This window comes from Rana temporaria, chromosome 2 (genome assembly GCF_905171775.1).
Source record: "Rana temporaria chromosome 2, aRanTem1.1, whole genome shotgun sequence".
NCBI classification, from domain to species: domain Eukaryota; kingdom Metazoa; phylum Chordata; class Amphibia; order Anura; family Ranidae; genus Rana; species Rana temporaria.
The window spans coordinates 354,471,258-354,490,136 of NC_053490.1; the positions used below are offsets into that span (position 1 = coordinate 354,471,258).

The 18,879-nt window shown below is 43.7% G+C and overlaps 1 protein-coding gene across 2 annotated transcripts in view; it reads right to left on the reverse strand.

The window, feature by feature from the left end:
* Positions 1-18,879, reverse strand: part of STRIP1 (striatin interacting protein 1) — a 788,574-nt gene that overhangs the window by 301,822 nt on the left and 467,873 nt on the right. For both annotated transcript variants that reach the window (XR_005747039.1, XM_040337599.1), the window contains exon 10: positions 56-273. Coding sequence is in view for 1 of the 2 variants with exons in the window: in XM_040337599.1 (XP_040193533.1) it covers positions 56-273 (218 nt within the window). In the remaining variant the exon portion in view is untranslated. The remainder of the gene's footprint in view (positions 1-55; positions 274-18,879) is intronic.

Below are 18,879 nucleotides of genomic sequence, written 5' to 3' on the forward strand. Positions count from 1 at the left end.
TAGGTATTTTTAATCTCAGACTATTTGGCAATAACCACCAATTTCCTGCTCTGACCTTACTTTGGGTGCCCATGGCAAACCTTTTGGGAAAGCTAGACGATCAACAGCAGGCTGTGTAACTGTAGGTGGCATTATTTCTTCCCGTTCCAAGGGAAAAGGTTCTGCCTCCAGGCTATTATCGTCATAATTTTCCTCCTCTTCATCACGAGAATCATCAGTTTTGTAAGGGTCCCGCTCATTAAAAGCATCAAGGTTATCTTGTTTGATGAGTGCCTGGGGAAAAAAAACATATATACAGTATATATAGTGTTTATAAACTTTAAACACCTAGAAGAGTAATTAAAGAGATTTTTTTTTTTTGACAGGCAGCATCTCTCCTCTCTGGGATTTGTGAAAACCAAGCCACCTGCAATGTTCGGTGGCTCGGTTCTCAGTGAAGAGGCAGCGGGGGACAGCTGCAGCATCGGTCTGATGCTCCATCAACATAGGTAAAGTATGAATCAAAAAAAAAAAAAAGCTATACTTCTCTTTTAAGGTAAAGAACCTTGAGGCTTTAGAAACACTTTAAGCATAAAAACAAAAATCCTTTTTTTTCCCTTCAACTGTGTATTTATTAACCATTTGTCCTCGGGTGGCCGTCATATGACGTCCTTGAATTTGAGTGGTGATATCTGAATGATGCCTGCAGCTACCCGAAAGTAATCAAAGCCGCAATCGCAGCTGTTGGCATAATTTGGTGAACTTTTTTTCACGATCTCATGCTTTCAAGCCTGGAGGAGAGATGTGGGGTCTTATTGACCCCACATCTCTCCATAAAGAGGACCTGTCACAGTGATTCCTATTACAAGGGATGTTTACATTCCTTGTAATAGGAATTAAAGTGATCAAAAAAAAAAAATGTAAAAAAAGTGTAAAAAAAAAAAAAAGTTTTTAAAACGCCCCTGTCCCCGTTAGCTCGTGCTCAGAAGCGAACACGCATGCAAGTTCCGCCCACATATGTAAACACCATTCAAACCCCACATGTGAGGCATCGCCTCGTAGAGCGTGTGCAAAAATTCTAGCACTAGACCTCCTCTGTAACTCGAAAATAGTAACCTGTAAACAATTTTAAAGTGTCGCCTATGGAGATTTTTAAGTACATAAGTTTGGCGCCATTCCATGAGTGTGCGCAATTTTAAAGCATAACATGTTAGGTATCTATTTACTTGGCGTAACATCATCTTTCACATTATACAAACAAATTGGGCTAACGTTACCGTTTAGTTATTTTTGAATTCATGAAGATGCATTTGAAAAATTATTGCGCAAATACAGTGCGAGAAAACAGTTGCAATGACCGCCATTTTATTCCCTCGGGTGTCTGCTTAAAAATATATATATAATGTTTGGATGTTCTGATTAATTTTCTAGCAAAAAAATTATGATTTTTACATAAAGGAGAGAAGTGCCAGAATAGGCCCGGTGGTGAATATCATGCTTTCCAGGAATTCCATGCTTTCCATGAATTTCTAGGCAATACTGCTGCTTAAAAAAATACGCATAGGCATAAAAAATAAAAAAATGGTGCGTTTTAAATTGTGACGCAAACAAAACCCTATCCATTTTAACCACTTAAGACCCGGACCTTTAGGCAGCTAAAGGACCCAGACAGGTTTTGCGATTCGGCACTGCGCCGCTTTAACAGACAATTGCGCGATCGTGCGACGTGGCTCAAAAAAAAAATTGCCGTACTTTTTTTCTCACAAATAGAGCTTTCTTTTAGTGGTATTTGATCACCTCTGCGGTGTGTTTATTTTTTGCGCTATAAACAAAAATAGAGTGACAATTTTGAAAAAAAAAAACAATATTTTTTACTTTTTGCTATAATAAATATCCCCCAAAAAATATATAAAAAAAATGTTTTCCTCAGTTTGGCCGATACGTATTTTACCTATTTTTGGTAAAAAAAAATAAAAAATCGCAATAAGCGTTTATCAGTTAGTTTGCGCAAAATTTATAGCGTTTACAAAATAGAGGATAGTTTTATTGCATTTTTATTATTTTTTTACTACTAATGGCGGCGATCAACGATTTTTTTTCATAACTGCGACATTATGGCGGACACTTCGGACAATTTTGACACATTTTTGGGACCCATGTCATTTTCACAGCATTGTTTACTGTGAAAATGACAATTGCAGTTTGGGAGTTAACCACAAAGGGGGCGCTGAAGGGGTTATGTATGACCTAATATGTGTTTCTACCTGTAGGGGGGTGTGGCTGTAGGTGTGACGCCATTGATTGTGTATCCCTATAAAAAGGGATCACACGATCGATGATGCCGCCACAGTGAAGAACGGGGAAGCTGTGTTTACACACAGTTCTCCCCGTTCTTCAGCTCCGGGGATCGAGCGCAGAACTCCAGCGGCGATCGGGTCTGCGGGTCCCGCTCTCCCGGAGCTTCGGACCGGGCTGCGGGCATGCGCCCGCGACCAACGGTTGGGCACTAGCACATGACGTACCTGTACGTGCATGTGCCCAGCCGTGCCATTCTGCCGACGTAAATGTGCAGGAGGCAGTCCTTAAGCGGTTAAATAGTGTAAAAAAGTGAAAAGTGCCTCCAGGTTGACATTGCATTGAATTTTACAGAAAATTACAACAATGCGGATTGAATCTCCAATTCTAAAGGATGCCATTTGTGGGCAAACGCATCAGTCGGAGGCATTGTGCGATCTCATCATGTTCAGACTGTGTTACGCTATGAGGCCTCTCCCTGTCTGTATTTCATATATTGCTGCATGGAGAGTGATCTTTTGATCACAAAGAGCTAGTTCCTATAGTCCGCTTTTGAGAGTATTCCCTCAAAAGTCTGCTGCAGGTGAACCCATCACACAGGGGGAAAGAGTGTATGTGCTTTTTTATCTCTGTCATTCGAGATTATGTACTGTTGGCAAGAGGCTCCTCTTATGAGCACGAGAGCACTGATGAGCAGAAGTTTGATATAGCACCAAGCACTTTACTCACTTTATAATATTTGGCCTTTCACTGAATTGCTTCTGACAGCTTTAATTTTTATTAACAATCACTGCACTTATTAAACTTTTTTCATAATTATTTATTTTGGATTTTTGCACATATATTGCTGATTTATGAATATTAGTATACTCAATTGTTTATTGCTTGTTTGCACATACATTTTCTAAATGATGGTGCCGGTCAGGGGTCAAGTCCTGGGGAAAAAAGTGTGGGAACTCCCACCCAAGATCCACTCCCCCACCAAAAAAAAAAAAGAAAATGATACGCTCATATGCATAATTACTAAACAGTTATTTTTTTGTTTGTTTTTTCAATCCACTGTACCTTAGTAATCCTTTATGTTTCTGGCCGCTTCCTGTATATGGATTCATCGGGTAGTGTGCGGGTATTCCGTCACTTTCTTGAAAGTTCTTTCTAGTTCAAGGTCTCCTGGGAACAATGACAAAAGCTCCCAGGAGACATTGCGGCATCAAGGAAGTGACGGAATACCTGCACACTAACTGATGAATCTATATACAGGAAGCGGCCAGTAACAAAGGATTACTAAGGTTCGCCTGCCCGACAGTGACTCGAGCTGGGAATCGCCACTTAGTAAAGGATTGGCTCGGTCGGCTCGGCTGCTCTCAGCTGCTCTAGTCCTGCAAAGGGAACTGCGTTCCTGCTGTAAAAAAGTAGGACTTGAGCCCTGGTGCCGGTTTTAGTTTTTTTTTTTTTTAAATGACATGTATTTAATCATTTAAAAAGGGACAGTGCACCTTTTCCTAATACAAGTTATTTTGGCCCAGTGTATCAGAGTTGCAGCAGTCCAATATTCATTTATTTGGTTTGAGCCAAGTGAAATATTTTTGGTTAAGTATTACCAGACTATTGTAGCCCAGCAACAGTGTTCCCGATCATGCCACAGCAGTCCCAGTGTGTCACCAGTGAAATTAGCAAGTGTGTCCCTTATCGCCGCCACACCAGTCCCAATGTCACCAGACCAGTGCAGCCATCAATAGTGTTCCTGATCACCGCCACACCAGTGACATCACCACCAGACCAGTGCAGCCAACACAGTTCCTGATCGCTAGTCACACCAGTTTCACCAAAGCCCACGGAGCCATCAAAAGGGTACCTGCTGCCTGGACTGATCCTTTCCCTGTTTGCTGAACATGTCTCTGCCTGCAGCATAAACTGACCCATCTGCATGTCCCACTGCCTATGTTCCTACAAAAAAATCTGACGTAGCCATTCCTTGTGGAAAACTTCACTCCTAAAACCATAAGAATTATTTTGTTCTTCCTTTCTTCATCCACCTGTACTTTCTGGCCAGTGAACATGGCAGTCCTGGAGGAGGCCACATACCAGTAGGCTGGGCTTGCTTGGCTTATATGAATGGGGACTGCTACAGGCTATATTAAGCCATATTCCCTGACCACTGTTTCCAGAGGTAATTATTACAGTGTACTGCTTTGATACAATTGGTTGATTTTGGTGATGCACATACTAGGATTCCTATAAAAGCACAAAAATACAAATTAACAGACATTTAAAAATACATAAATACATATAAACATACACACAGATTTGGTTTTGGTCATGTGTGTGTGTGTATGTATATGTGTATATATATTATATACAGTACAGACCAAAAGTTTGGACACACCTTCTCATTCAAAGAGTTTTCTTTATTTTCATGACTATGAAAATTGTAGATTCACACTGAAGGCATCAAAACTATGAATTAACACATGTGGAATTATACATAACAAAAAAAAGTGTGAAACAACTGAAAATATATTTCATATTCTAGGTACTTCAAAGTAGCCACCTTTTGCAGCAGACACATCTCTAGAACTGTTAAGAGGAGACTGTGTGAATCAAACCTTCATGGTAGAATATCTGCTAGGAAACCACTGCTAAAGAAAGGCAACAAGCAGAAGAGACTTGTTTGGGCTAAAGAACACAAGGAATGGACATTACACCAGTGGAAATCTGTGCTTTGGTCTGATGAGTCCAAACTTGAGATCTTTGGTTCCAACCCCCGTGTCTTTGTGCGACGCAGAAAAGGTGAACGGATAGGCTCTACATGCCTGGTTCCCACCGTGAAGCATGGAGGAGGTGGTGTGATGGTGCTTTTCTGTTGACACTGTTGGGGATTTATTCAAAATTGAAGGCATACTGAACCAGCATGGCTACCACAGCATCTTGCAGCGGCATGCTATTCCATCCGGTTTGCGTTTAGTTGGACCATCATTTATTTTTCAACAGGACAATGACCCCAAACACACCTCCAGGCTGTGTAAGGGCTATTTGACCAAGAAGGAGAGTGATGGGGTGCTGCACCAGGTGACTACCTCTTGAAGCTCATCAAGAGAATGCCAAGAGTGTGCCAAGCAGTAATCAAAGCAAAAGGTGGCTACTTTGAAGAACCTAGAATATGAAATATATTTTCCGTTGTTTCACACTTTTTTGTTATGCATAATTCCACATGTGTTAATTCATAGTTTTGATGCCTTCAGTGTGAATCTACAATTTTCATAGTCATGAAAATAAAGAAAACTCTTTGAATGAGAAGGTGTGTCCAAACTTTTGGTCTGTACTGTATACTGTATAATATATATTACACATATACACACACACACACACACACACATTATATATGTATGTATGTATATATATCATACATACATACATACATACATACATACATACGTCTGCATAGGAAGAGATATTTATAGAAACTTCCTGAATGGATGAGATGGGGGACACACAACTGCAAACCACTACCATAAACAAATGGAATAAATGGAGTGGTTAAACTCAAACTTAGACAGGGATACGTATTTATAAGTGAAAAAAACACTAATCCCCATCTAAGTCTGAGTTTAACCACTTCAACTGTTACGTTTGCTTATTGTAGTGGTTTGTAGTATGCAGCTCCCACCCCAGACCACCGTTCTACTTATCTGAACCCGATCTCGATCCAGGGATGTGCATGAGAGCCATTGGATCCTGCTGCTGGTTAGTCACAGCCATCAAGGATAGAGAGGGAGGTTGGGCTGAGCTGAGCTCTGTGTATCAATGGACACACACAGCTGCTTGGGAGCGAGCACACACGAGTGCCCCGTAGCAAGCGGCTTGTTATGGGGACATACATAAGGGAGGGTGCGGGGGGTGTGGCTTGCGCATGGCCGAGTGAGGGTGTGAGCTCCTGACACTTCCGACAGCCCCGTGCGGGTCAGCTGGAAGTAGCCCAGGACGTGGTTAGCTGAGGCGGCAGTGTTATGCAGTAGCCTCGGGACCCCCTCTGTGAACTTCTTAGATTGGCCGGAGAGTAGCTGCCTGCAGGTGTGTGAAGGTACCCCAGCGAGTGAGTGGATCCGCTGCTGTGTCGGGGAGGAACACGCAGCACACGTGGAGGCGGCGGGGCGGTATGTGTGCTTGAAAGCCGTGGGAGACACGTACAGCCCGCACAGCAGCGTTATCAGCACAGTCACCTAAGCCGCCTTTTAAACGGACAGAGCAGCTGGAGATTCACCGCTACTTCTCCCCAATACAGGGGGGCTGCGCAGAGAAAGTGCAGAGTGAGCGGGGTCAGGTTTCTGAGAGCCCTCATTCACAGATAAGTTATTCACAAATGGCAGTGCGCTCGGACGTAGAGACCCTTCAGATGACTCCACAAAGCCCCCGGATGGCTGCAGTTGTAGCTGGGACTGTACCCCCCCTGCACTGAGAGAGGGAGGGGGGGCAAAGAATGAAATGGACGATCTAATGACACTCATCCGGGCACTACCTACGAGGGAAGATATAAACTCCCTTATTTTGAAAATAGAGGAGGCCCACTCCAGGGACCTGGAGATGATTCGGGGCGAAATATGGATCTTTGAGGAACGCACAGTAGAAGGCCAGAGCATATCCAAAGACCTGGTACGACGGGTGACGGTGCTGGAAGATGAGAGGCATGCCCAAGTGGAAATGACAGCGTCTACAGCTGCAGTTGGAGGACCTGCAGGACCGTAGTCGACGAAACAACCTACGCATACGAGGTGCCCTAGAACCAATAGAGCAAGAAGATATCCAAGAGAGACGCTATGCCTTTAAATCTTGAATGTGACAGAGTGCATAGGGCTCTGAGCCCTAAGTCTAAAGACAGTAAGCGCCCTCGGGACGTGATATGCCGGTTGCATTACTTTAGGTACAGGGAGGCTATTCTACGGAAGGCCTGGGACGCAGGAACAATAGAATTTAATGGGGCGCCTCTGAAAATACTACCGGACTTATCAAGTGCCACTCTTCAGCGTAGGGCATTATTACACCCAATATTAGATCGGGTGAGGGCCTGGGGGGGAACGTACCACTGGAGATTTCCTATTTCGGTTTTGATAAAAAAGGGCCCACAGTCATTTTGGTTACGTTCCAGAGCGGACCTTCCAGATCTTTTTTCTTTACTGGGGACTGAACCATTTGAAGTGTTGGACTGGATGCAACTAAATCCAAGAGTGTATAAAGTATAGGATATTCTTTTTTTTTTGTTTCATATAGTAATTGATGGAGGTTGATGTGGGTTTTGGGTTCCTCTTTTGTCTCCGCCCTCTCTCTTTAGACAACTTGGATTGGAGGGTCACAGGGAGACAGATGAGGGGGGGTATTGTGCTATAAAGAGGGTTTGCAGCGGTAATTGGGGATGTGGGTATAATAGGAATGGGGATGGGGGGTAGGGTGGGTGGGGGAGGACAAATAGATTTTTTTTGTGTTGGGGGGGGGGGGGGTTCGGGGTAGTATAGATCTGAGATCTCCTTCAGTACATATAAAGGAGAGGGACCCCGTCCCCCTTTTTTTTTTTTTTTTACACAATTTTGGTAAAAACACAAGATATACACTGAAGTTATTAGTAAGTAGGGGAAGTAGTAGTCGTAATACTACACATATTACACATATTAACACATTCACATCATGATAAAAAAAATCCTCTCCTTGAGGAGGGGAGTTAGAAATGAGGGTTATTTTGTTTTTTTGGGGGGAGGGGAATGAACACAATTACTTAACTACACAATTAAAAGTATATATATATATATATATATATAATAAAAGTCACTGGAATATGATGGGGAAGGAGGGATAAGACGGACACAAAAGGACACAAAGGGTGGGAAAGAGGGTTGGTTTTTTTTTTCCAGACAGCCAGATGGAACAAAGTAAATAAGTGTCATATTTAGGAGGATATTTAATGGTACATCTGGGTATATAGTGGGGGGAGGGTTGAAAAGGACCTGAGGAGGGAGACAGTGGGGGAGTGGAGGATGGAACTCTCCTTTTTCCTCTCCCGTATGATAGGTTGTGCATATAGATAATATCGAAGTTACGAAATCATATGTGTGTTTTGAATAAATATAGGTTAGGGGGTGCTGGGCCTGGAGGGACTGCTATTTAGAGGAGGAAAGGGGTAGGGCACCCGCCGCGCAGTGGGGCCTGTTTTCCTTTTTCTTTCCCTCTGGGGTGGTGGGTGCCCTCCCTCCAATGTGGGTGCATAACCTCTGGTTTGAGGAATCCATGGGGTGTTCATCCAATATGGGTGCGGTGCTGACCAGGCCGAGATCTCTCTGATCTCTTTGACAAAAATTATAGTTGAGCTCAGGAAAGGGGGAAGAGATGGATGACATGTAAGAATCTCCTTTCTTTTTTTTGTTTTCTTTAATGTTTAAGGGACACTGATGGGATTTTTTTTTTATATATATATTTTTTTAATATATTGCTGAATATGAGATACAAGACAGAAGATAGGTATCAGGAATTAAGGAATTGGTTGTTAAAATGTTTTTTTTTTTTTAAATGAATGATGAAACATGCTCGAATACTCCAGGGGGGAGGGGGTTATGGGGGAATGGGTAAAGTAGATGTGAGGTGTGTAAAGGGGATTTGGTGTTTTTTTTGTTGTTTTTTTTTTTTTACTTTCAGATTTTTTTTTTTTTTTATTTGCAAAATAGTGAAAAATACAGAGGGTTACATTGCATCTAGAACAAAGCACTGCCCATACTTGTACATAAGATAGAGCATGGCATACAGATTCAATAAACATCAATTGACCAAACAGGGCCTGAGACATGTAGAACCATCAACAAGAAAATAAAAAATAAAAAAAATAAAATAAAACAGATCCAATACCATGCAGTGGGACAAGCTCGTAAGACTATCCGTATCCATGTAAGCAAATAATTTGGGAGGAGAACTGCAATGCATACCCTAAGAACAGGATATACAAGGTTACAAAGTAAAGAAAAGAAGGAAAGGAACAGAGAAGAGAGAGTAAAGGAGACACAGCCTCATAAGCCGTGACAGCAGAAGGAATAAATAATAATCATAACAAAAAAAAAGAAAATTTGTCAAGCAATGTTATTATAAATCAAAGCAGGTCATTTGCAACTTGGGATTGGATACGAAACAACCACCATGGGTTCCACTTAGCATCAAATATAGGCATTGAGTCATGTAATTTATGAAATATCCGTTCAGACAGCATAATCTGATCCATCCTGGACAGAACCTGAGAAAAGGGGACAGCAGGGGACTTCCAGTTAAGGGCCACCACCCAAAGGACTGCCGTGCAGAAGGTGTATATCAGGCATCTAAAAGGTCTAGGAGTGTCTGGGATCTTTTCAAAGAGCAGGCAATGTCTATAGGACAAGGCTATCGGAGCGCCCCCCAATTTGTCTATGAGATCAAAGACCCCCTTCCAGACCTGGGAAACCTGCCCACAATCCCAAAAAATATGAAAAAAAGAGCCGAGGGTAGGGCAACCCCTGAAACAATTTGGTGATGTCTGGGGGAAAATCTGGTGTAGGCGTTGGGGTGTATAATACCAGCGGGTGTAGAATTTAAGCGCAGTCTCCCTAAATGATAGTGAAACTGTACTTTGACGAAGATTTAGCCAGTTCCTCTCCCAATCCTCCAGCTCATATTCCAAGCCCAAATCAGATTCCCATTTGGTCATATACTTCAATTTGTCCCGGTTACGATCACCGGATAGAACATTATACATTAGGGAGATCAGACCCCTCTGTCTAGGACCAGACCTGCAAATCGACTCAAAGGATGAGCAAGAGGGAGAGAGGGTCAGCGAATAATGAGTCAAAAAAAAGTGTCTAATCTGCATAAACCTATAGAACTCACTAGCTGGGGCCCCCTTAGTAGCTTGCAGTTGAGTAAAAGAGATAAATGCATCATTATGTTGAAAATCCTCCAGAGTTGTCAGGCCGGAGGAAATCCACCAATCAAATGACTCAGGGTTCAAATAAGCAGAAGGCAGTCTGGGATCCCCCAGAAAGGAAGAACCCGGGGGGGCAGCTGAAGCCAAAGAAAGAGGAGCAATACCGTCTCCAAAGATTCAAACCCTGAGCCACCAAAAGATTGCGATCCACCAACTCCGGAGGCCGTGGGCCCGAAAACCACAAAAGGCCTGGTAAGTATAGGGGATGGATAGAGTCAAGTTCGAACCTGACCCAAGGGACTCTGGGTCTTCTAATGGACCATTGTGCTTGCTGGGAGAACCTACCTGCCAAATAGTAAAGCCATAGCTGTGGGACTCCCAAACCCCCGAGTTTACCAGATCTATAAAGGACCTCCCGTGAGAACCTAGCCGGTTTGTCCCCCCAGATAAATCTGTTGATACAGGATTGAAACTTAAGGATAAATGGTTTAGGGACCGGAGAGGGAAGGGCACGGAATAGGAATAATAGCTTGGGGAGGATGGTCATTTTAACAGCCGTAATTTTACCCATAAAGGAGATATTATAAAGGGACCAGGATTTCAGCATTTTTTTAAGGGAGGTAATCATAGGGGGATAGTTAAGGTTGAAAAATTCGCTATAATCTCCAGAAAGCTTTATTCCGAGGTAGGGGAGGGCTGGACCGGCCCAAGAGAAAGGGAACGATTGTTTAATAGGAGTCAATTCCGCCTGGGAGAAACCCACCGGAAGGGCCAATGACTTGGAAACGTTGACTGTAAGACCTGCGATGCCCGCAAAAATAGAGAGGGTCTCCAGAAGGTTTGGCAGTGTTACTTCAGGGTTGGTCAAGAAAAGCAGCACATCGTCTGCATACATACAGAGTTTATATTCCGAACCTGCCTTAGTGTAACCAGAAATCAAAGGGTGACTCAGTATTGCAAACGCTAATGGCTCAATTGCCAGGGCAAAGATTAAAGGGGAAAGTGGACACCCCTGTCTTGTACCTCTACCAAGCTGAAAGAATTCGGAATTGCACCCGGGAATCCTAATTCTAGTGCAGGGGTTGGAATAAAGGGCTCTAAACACATTAAGAAATTCCCCTTTGAAGCCGAAACGTTGTAGTAAAAGGGAGACATAGTTCCAAGAAACACAGTCAAAGGCCTTATTTATATCTAAACTTAACATGAATAACTTCCTAGAATTGAGGTTGGCATCTTGTAAAATATTTGTGGTTAAACGAATGTTATCCGTGATAAATCTATGGGGAATAAAACCTGCCTGATAGGGGGAAATCAAAGAAGAAATAATAGAACCTAATCTATCTGCCATAATTCTGCTGAAAATTTTCACATCATTATTCATAACCGAGATAGGTCTGTAGTTTTGGGGCATAGTATGGTCTCTATTGGGCTTAGGAATCAGGGACATGTTTGCCAAAAGCATTTCGTCGGGAAAGGAGCCGCCCTTTAAGATTGAATTAAAGAGGCGTGCTAGTCTGGGGGAGAGGAGGGCTGAAAATTTCTTATAATATGGGGCAGAAAATCCATCGGGGCCTGGAGAGGAAGAATTTTTGAGGGAACTAATCACAGTGAGGACCTCAGTGATCAATATTGGGTCATTAAGCTTCTGTAGTTGTGCAGGGGAAAGAGAGGGTAACGGGAGATCTCTGAACCAAGAGAGGGAGGGTTCTGAAGGGGGAGAGTGTTGAGGGCCTAGCAAAGAGGAGTAAAATTCTTGAAAAATCGCCAAGACCTCTTGAGGATGGGAAACCATCCCACCGGAAGGGGAAGATAATTTATAACTATGAGGGGGCCTATAAGATTGGTTCAATTTTCTTGCAAACATAGTGGACGCCGCATTACTATGGAGCAAGAACTTGGCTTTAGACCACCGTAAGGACTTTTCAGTTTTGGCCGAAAGAAGAGCATCCAACTCCAACCTCTTCTGTTCAATTAGGGCCCTTGTGGATTCTGATAGTAAGGAGGTGGGGTTTTTATATAATTTATCCAGTTCTGAGGAAAGTTGTACAATCTGGAGCTTATTTGCATTGTTACGAGCCGTGGCTAATTTGATTAGGACACCCCTGAGCACCGCCTTATGCGCGACCCAGAGAGTAGGAATTGGAGTCTCGGGAATGTCATTGATGGAAAAGTAGGACTCAATGGCCTTGGTGACCTCGCATTCGACCATTGGATCGGAGAGAAGGGCTTCGTTCAACCGCCATGTAAACGCAGAGGGAGGGAGCCTAATAAATTCCGTAGAGAAGGAGGTGATGTGATGGTCTGACCATACACAATTATGTATACTGGCAGAGCTAGAATTGGCAAGAATAACTGGGGTAGAAAAGATGTAGTCTAGCCTAGCATAACTACGGTGTGGATGAGAAAAGAATGTATATTCCCTAGCCCCTACGTTAAGGGCGCGCCAGGTGTCAAGTTGTAAATCGGTCAGTTTGCGGGAAAGAGTTTTGGGAAAGGCCTTAGAAAAAGGGGAGACATGGCTCCTATCCAGGGAGGGAGTAGAGACTAAGTTAAAGTCCCCACCAACAATCATATGGGGGGACAAAAACTTTTCCAGGACTGCAAAAAATGAAGAAAAAAAAGAGGCGGGAGCCTCATTAGGGGCATAAACGCTAGCAATTGTACATTCCCTATTGTGGAGAAGGCCCTTAATAATAACAAATCTACTGTCCTTATCTCTATACGCATGTTGCACATCAAAATGGAGAGAGGAGTGTAAAAATATAGCCGCACCCCTGCATTTAGTAGTGTGAAGGGTATAATAAGCCTGGGAGAAATACCTATTAAAAAACTTCGGATGAGATGCCTGCGAGAAGTGGGTCTCCTGCAATAAAATAATTTTCGCTCCGAGTTGTTTGTATTGGGAGAACGCCTTCTTGCGTTTCAGAGGGGAATTGAATCCCTTAACATTATGTGATATACACTTAATCGCCATAGGAATTAATGGTTAAAAAATATAACAAATAAAATAAATAAAAAGAAAAGGCACCCAGATAGGTCCGGGGGACAACCAGACCCGGAAGCCACAAACTAGAACCCCTCCAGGCAGGCACCCCATCCCACTCAAACCAATCTTCTCGCATCAAAATTTCAAGGCTAAGCACAGTATGTTGCATTAGGGGTACAAAGTTAAAGCCAAGGATCGTGGTGATCAATGTAGAAACACCAAGATGTTGGCCTGAGAGCAAATTCCACTGACAATGACAATGACATAAAGAAAAAATAAAAAAAACATAATAATATAAAATAAATGACAACCAGAGGCTATTCTGCCGTGGAAACAAAAATGCACAAAAAAAATGTAAAGAAAAGAAAAATTGGAAAAAAGAGAGCAGAGTCATCAAAAAATGGATCAGGAAAAGAATAACTCCTGACAAAAGAAGAACAAAATCCTGAGACATACACGTCTCACCTCCAGGCAATCGCAGCCAGCAGTCCAAAAAACAGGGAGCTGCAACCACAGATCTAGATGCAGTCACTGGGATCACCGGAGGGGGGGGGGAAACATGCTTTGGCGCTATGAAGCGGAACAATATGAAGTAAATAAATCCCGAGTCAGGGTATCATGGGTTGGGAAGAAAAACAGAACACAGTAAAACACTTTTACCAGGGAGCCCATATTAGCAAATGTAAAGCGAAGGGCATAAATTTCAGGGACCGAGAGGGACTCTAATAGCAAAGCCGGGAGAGTCAGAGTCACGATCCGGAGCAATGGTTAATCAGTTCCTAGGAGAGCCTTGACCGTACCGAATCCTCCGCCTGTCACGTCTTGAAGGTGGCGTCTGCCAGATCTGAGAAGGGCGAGGTGTTAAGGGAGGACAGCGAATCTCTTCAGCATCCAGCAGGCCCAGCTTGACAAGGATCTCCTTCCCCTCAAATACCGTGGTGGCAACATACGTAGTTCCATTGTGGGGGATGGACAATTTAAATGGGAACCCCCAACGGTAGCGAATCCGGGCATCTTGCAGGACCGCCGTGACTTCTTTCATCCCCCGTCGTCTATCCAGAGTGGCGGGGGACAGGTCCGGGAAGATTTGCACTGTGAATTCATCCAGGGTGATCCTCTGAGTATTTCTGGCAGCTCTAAGAATTTCTTCTTTCACAAGAAAGTCTTTAAGGCATAGGATTATGTCCCTGGGAGGCTAGTCATCAGGGGGTTTAGGTCTTAGGGCCCTATGGATCCTATCGTACGTAAAAGCTGCGGCCTCCCTGTCAGGGAGTAGGGATTTAAAGAGTCTGATGACCGCCGGGATCAGTTCCATAACCGTTTCAGGGATCCCCCTCAGACGCAAATTATGGCGGCGATTCCGATTGTCGAGATCCTCGACTTGTGATTGTAGTTGATTAAATGCCGCGGCCAGGCTTTCATGTTCCCTGCTTAGGTCGCTGTATGCTAAGGCGAGCTCATCGTGCTTCGTCTCGAGCAGGTCCGTACGGGAGCCCAGGGAGGAGATCTCCTGAGATAGAGTGTGTGAGGTCTTGTTCAGTTCCGACTGGAACTTCGAGGCCAGTCGGGTGTACATGGCCTCAAGGCTTGCGTCCAGATCAGCCTTAGAGAGTGTCGCCGGGTACTCACAGTTGGTGGGGTGTGAAGAGGAACTCAGCTCAGGAGGTAAGGCCGGAGCCGCAGCGCCATTTTGGGACATGTTGCACTGCTCCCGCGTACGAAGAAGGTAATGGGTGAGAGAGGATTGGGCCGCTCCCTTGTTCTTTTTCTTCGTCGCCGACATGCACCGTGGTAACCGGGGTCGGAGGGTAGTAGTCTGGAGGATCAGCAGAAAGATTATAGCCCCCGAAAGGAAGGATTAGTTCCGACGCACCAGGAGCTGGTCTAACAGGCGTCCATCTCCGTTCGCGCCGCGCATGCGCCCCCTTTTTTGTTGTTTTTTAAGGGTATAAGGGGGGATATGGGGGGAGGGGATGAAGAGTGAGGAAAACTTTTATTTTAAAACTATGAAATTATAAAACCGAAGCCAAAGTAGGGAAAGAGTGCCAAAAAGGCCGGAGGTCCTGGTCAGGGAAAAATAAGTAATATAAAAGGGACTTGGAGAAGTGGAGGGAAGGAGCTGGAGGGGGGCGGGGACTCTGCCCTCGGGGGGCATGCGCAGCCACTTTCCCCAATTGCACTCATAGGGTAAAGGAATTAGACTGTAGAAAGCTAGTTGCTTTATATATCGCCGGGAAGGGGGAAGGTTTACTCCTTTATCTCTCTCTCCATTTGATATTAGGGTAGGGTAGGGAGGGGGAGGCTCAGGGGTGTAGGTTTTTGTTGGGTTTTTTTTTTTTTTGGGACACCGCTGTCTTACGGAGTACCACCTAGCTGGTCGTTTTTTTTATTTTTTTTGGAGGGTTGAATATGAAAAAAGTCTCTTTTACAAATTAAGGAATGGAATCACTATTAATAACATCAATGTGAAGGGATTAAATATTCCAGAGAAAAGGCGGATATTGTTACAGGAGTTGAAGAGGACTAAGAGTGATGTAGCATTTATTCAGGAGACACATTTTAGAAAAGGGGGGCTGCCCTTTATTAAGAGTAGAACCTTTCCGACGGTATATCATGCAATGAATCCAGTGGGAAAGAAGGGGGGTATCAATTTTAATCTCGGATAAGATTTCATGGTCATGTACAGGCTCCCTTATGGATAATGGGGGATAATATTTAATGGTGAAAGGTACGATCGAGTATATGAAGGTAACCTTGGCTTCCTTCTATGCCCCTAATAAGCAACAGAATGTCATCCTAAAGAAGTTTTTGGATGAATTAGTGAGATTTCAGGAAGGAAAATTTATTATGGGGGGGGGATATGAATATACCCCTTGCTCCCAGTATGGACACTTCTTCTGGAGGATCAGCAGTGCGGGCGAGTATTCGGAAACTGATTCTACAGTTGATGCAGAAAGAGAGACTAATAGACATATGGCAACTGACACACCCAGGAGATAGAGATTATACTTTTTACTCTATCCCCCATAAGATATATTCTCGCATAGATTATTTCCTTATACGCATAATCAGTTGCATGCAGTTAAAGAAGTTGGAATAGGGAAAATCACTTGGTCAGATCATGCACCCATTTCTTTGAAATACAGACTGGGGAATCTCGACCCCCGGGGACGACGACCTGGAGGCTGAATGAAAGCCTTTTGCAGGACGCCACTGTACTGGAGGTGGTACAAAAGGAAGTAAGGTGGTACTTTCAGGTTAATGACACGCCAGACTGTGATTTAGGAGTGATATGGGAGGCCCATAAAGCAGTGATAAGGGGTGTCTTGATGAAACATGGGGCAAGAATAAAGAGGAAAAGAGGAAAAATTAACACCTCTCCTGACAGATATCTCGCGTCTAGAACTTTTACATAAACAGAACCCGTGTTCGGTGATAGAAAGGGAATTGCTGGCGATACGTAGACAAGTAACTGAATTACTTATGTACAAAGCGAAAAGGGCAATACAGGTAGGAGACAGAATTATGAATTTGGCAATACATGTGGGAAGCAACTGGCTAAGTCACTGAGGGAGCAACAGTTAAAGACCTATATACCAATGATCTCAGGGGAAGGAGGGGAAAAAATAAGCTTACCGAGGGAAATGGCACAGAGGTTTGGTAACTTCTATAGTGCTTTGTATACTTACAAACAAGTTCCCAGGATCAAGGTGCAATGGAAGGATATGTAGTAACATCAGGTGTCAGGAGTGTGACTCCAGAAGTAAGGCAGGAAATGGAAAAAACAATTACTATGGAAGAAATTCAAGAGGCAGTGAAAAGAGGGAAAGGAGGTAAGTCACCGGGCCCAGATGGGTTCACTATTCAATATTATAGACTTCTCCCGATTCTGGGACCATTCATTATCAAAATGTTTAATAGCATAGGAGACACAAGCTCCTTCCACACTGAATCTCTGAAGGCTGTGATTGCGGTCATACCCAAGGAAGGGAAAGACCCCTCCCAATGTGGGAGCTATAGACCGATATCCTTATTTTCCCTTTCCTTTTTTTCCCCCCGGGGAAAGAAAAGAAAAAAGAAAGAGAAAAAAAAAAAAATTGTCCCCCTCCAACCCCCTTTAATTCCCGCGGCTCTCTAAAAAGCCATTAACCCCTATAAAACTCAACTCATCACTCATTAATCCTTATAGCCCCATCACCTTCCCCTTAAAACACTTTTACCAAGTGTTCAAAACCTGAGGCCTCTAAAAGGCCGTAAAACCACTAATAACTTACTCCCCCTTTTTATATCCTCCCCTTCCTCCCATCCCCATTACACACTCATAAACCCCCCCCCCCCCCCAAAAAAAAATGTTTTATTTCTTTTCCCCTTTCTCTTCCCTTCTCCCCTCCCCCCCATAATAAATCCCCACCCTCAGTGCCCCCCTCTCTTAATCCTATACAGGTGGGGGTTAGGGGCAGTGCCGCACTGGAATTCACATTAAGAGCTAAGAGAGAAGAAAAAAAAACGGACAAAAACTCAAACACATTAGTCTCCCCCCCCCCCCCCTTCCCCACAGGCTTTCCACTTACATTTTCCTGCAGCTCCTTAAATTATTCAATCTCTAGCCATACATTGTTCCCATTGTGACCATATTTCTCTAAACTTTTCCTTCCTATCTTTAACCCTGGAAATCCATCTTTCTGCCTCCATAATTAAATTCACTTCTCTCTTCCATTCAAGAATAGTTGGCCTTTTATCCTTTTTCCATAATCTAGGTATTAATAATTTTGCCGCATTTAATAAGTGGGGCGTAATACTCTCCTTATATAATCCCATGGACCTTGCTGACCCGTGAAATAAAAAGTTTAGAGGCGTCAATTCCATTTCTTCGGGAGATAGCCTTCCAACCCAAGGGGCAATCTCTTGCCAGAATCCTCTGATCTTTGGGCATGACCACCACAGGTGGAGTAGGGTACCCTCCTGTCCACATCCCCTTCAACACCTATTGTCCGCATTCCTATACATCTGTGCCAGTCTTACTGGGGGTTCTATACCACCTTGATAAAAATTTATAAGACATCTCTTGAATCTGTGAACTTACAGATGTATTTATAAGACATCTCTTGAATCTGTGTACTTACAGATCAATAAGTTTTTTAATTTGTAGCGTGGTAAACCTGTGGTTTAGCTCTCCTTCCCATTGTCTAATATAGTAAGGTGTTGTTTTTATCCGTGTCCCTAGGATTAATCTGTACATTTGAGACAGTAAGTGTTTGGCCCTTATTATGTTTGCACATCCAGTTTCAAATATGGTAAGCGAATTAAGAGGCCTTATCCTAGTTTTCCACTTTTGAAAGAAACACCTTAATTGATGATACCTCCACTCCACCATTGGAACTGTTCCCAGGCTCCGCCTCAATTCTAGTAAGGAAGTCAGAGTTCCACATGGGGCAAATTTGCCGCATGTGGTGTCCCCATCCCTCCCGCAGGCCTTCATTGATCCTACTTCCTCTCCTGGGGGGAACCACGGGAATCCCTCCAGGGGAGCCAAGGGGGATATCCCAGGGGCATAGTCTCCCGATCGATTTATTCTATCCCATATCCTTAATGTATTATCAGTTAAAGGTGACATCCATTTTGAGAGCCCTCTTTCTAACTTCAGAATCCAAGGTGCTCCTGCTAGGTTCCTTCCTGCCATTGTTTGCTCTAA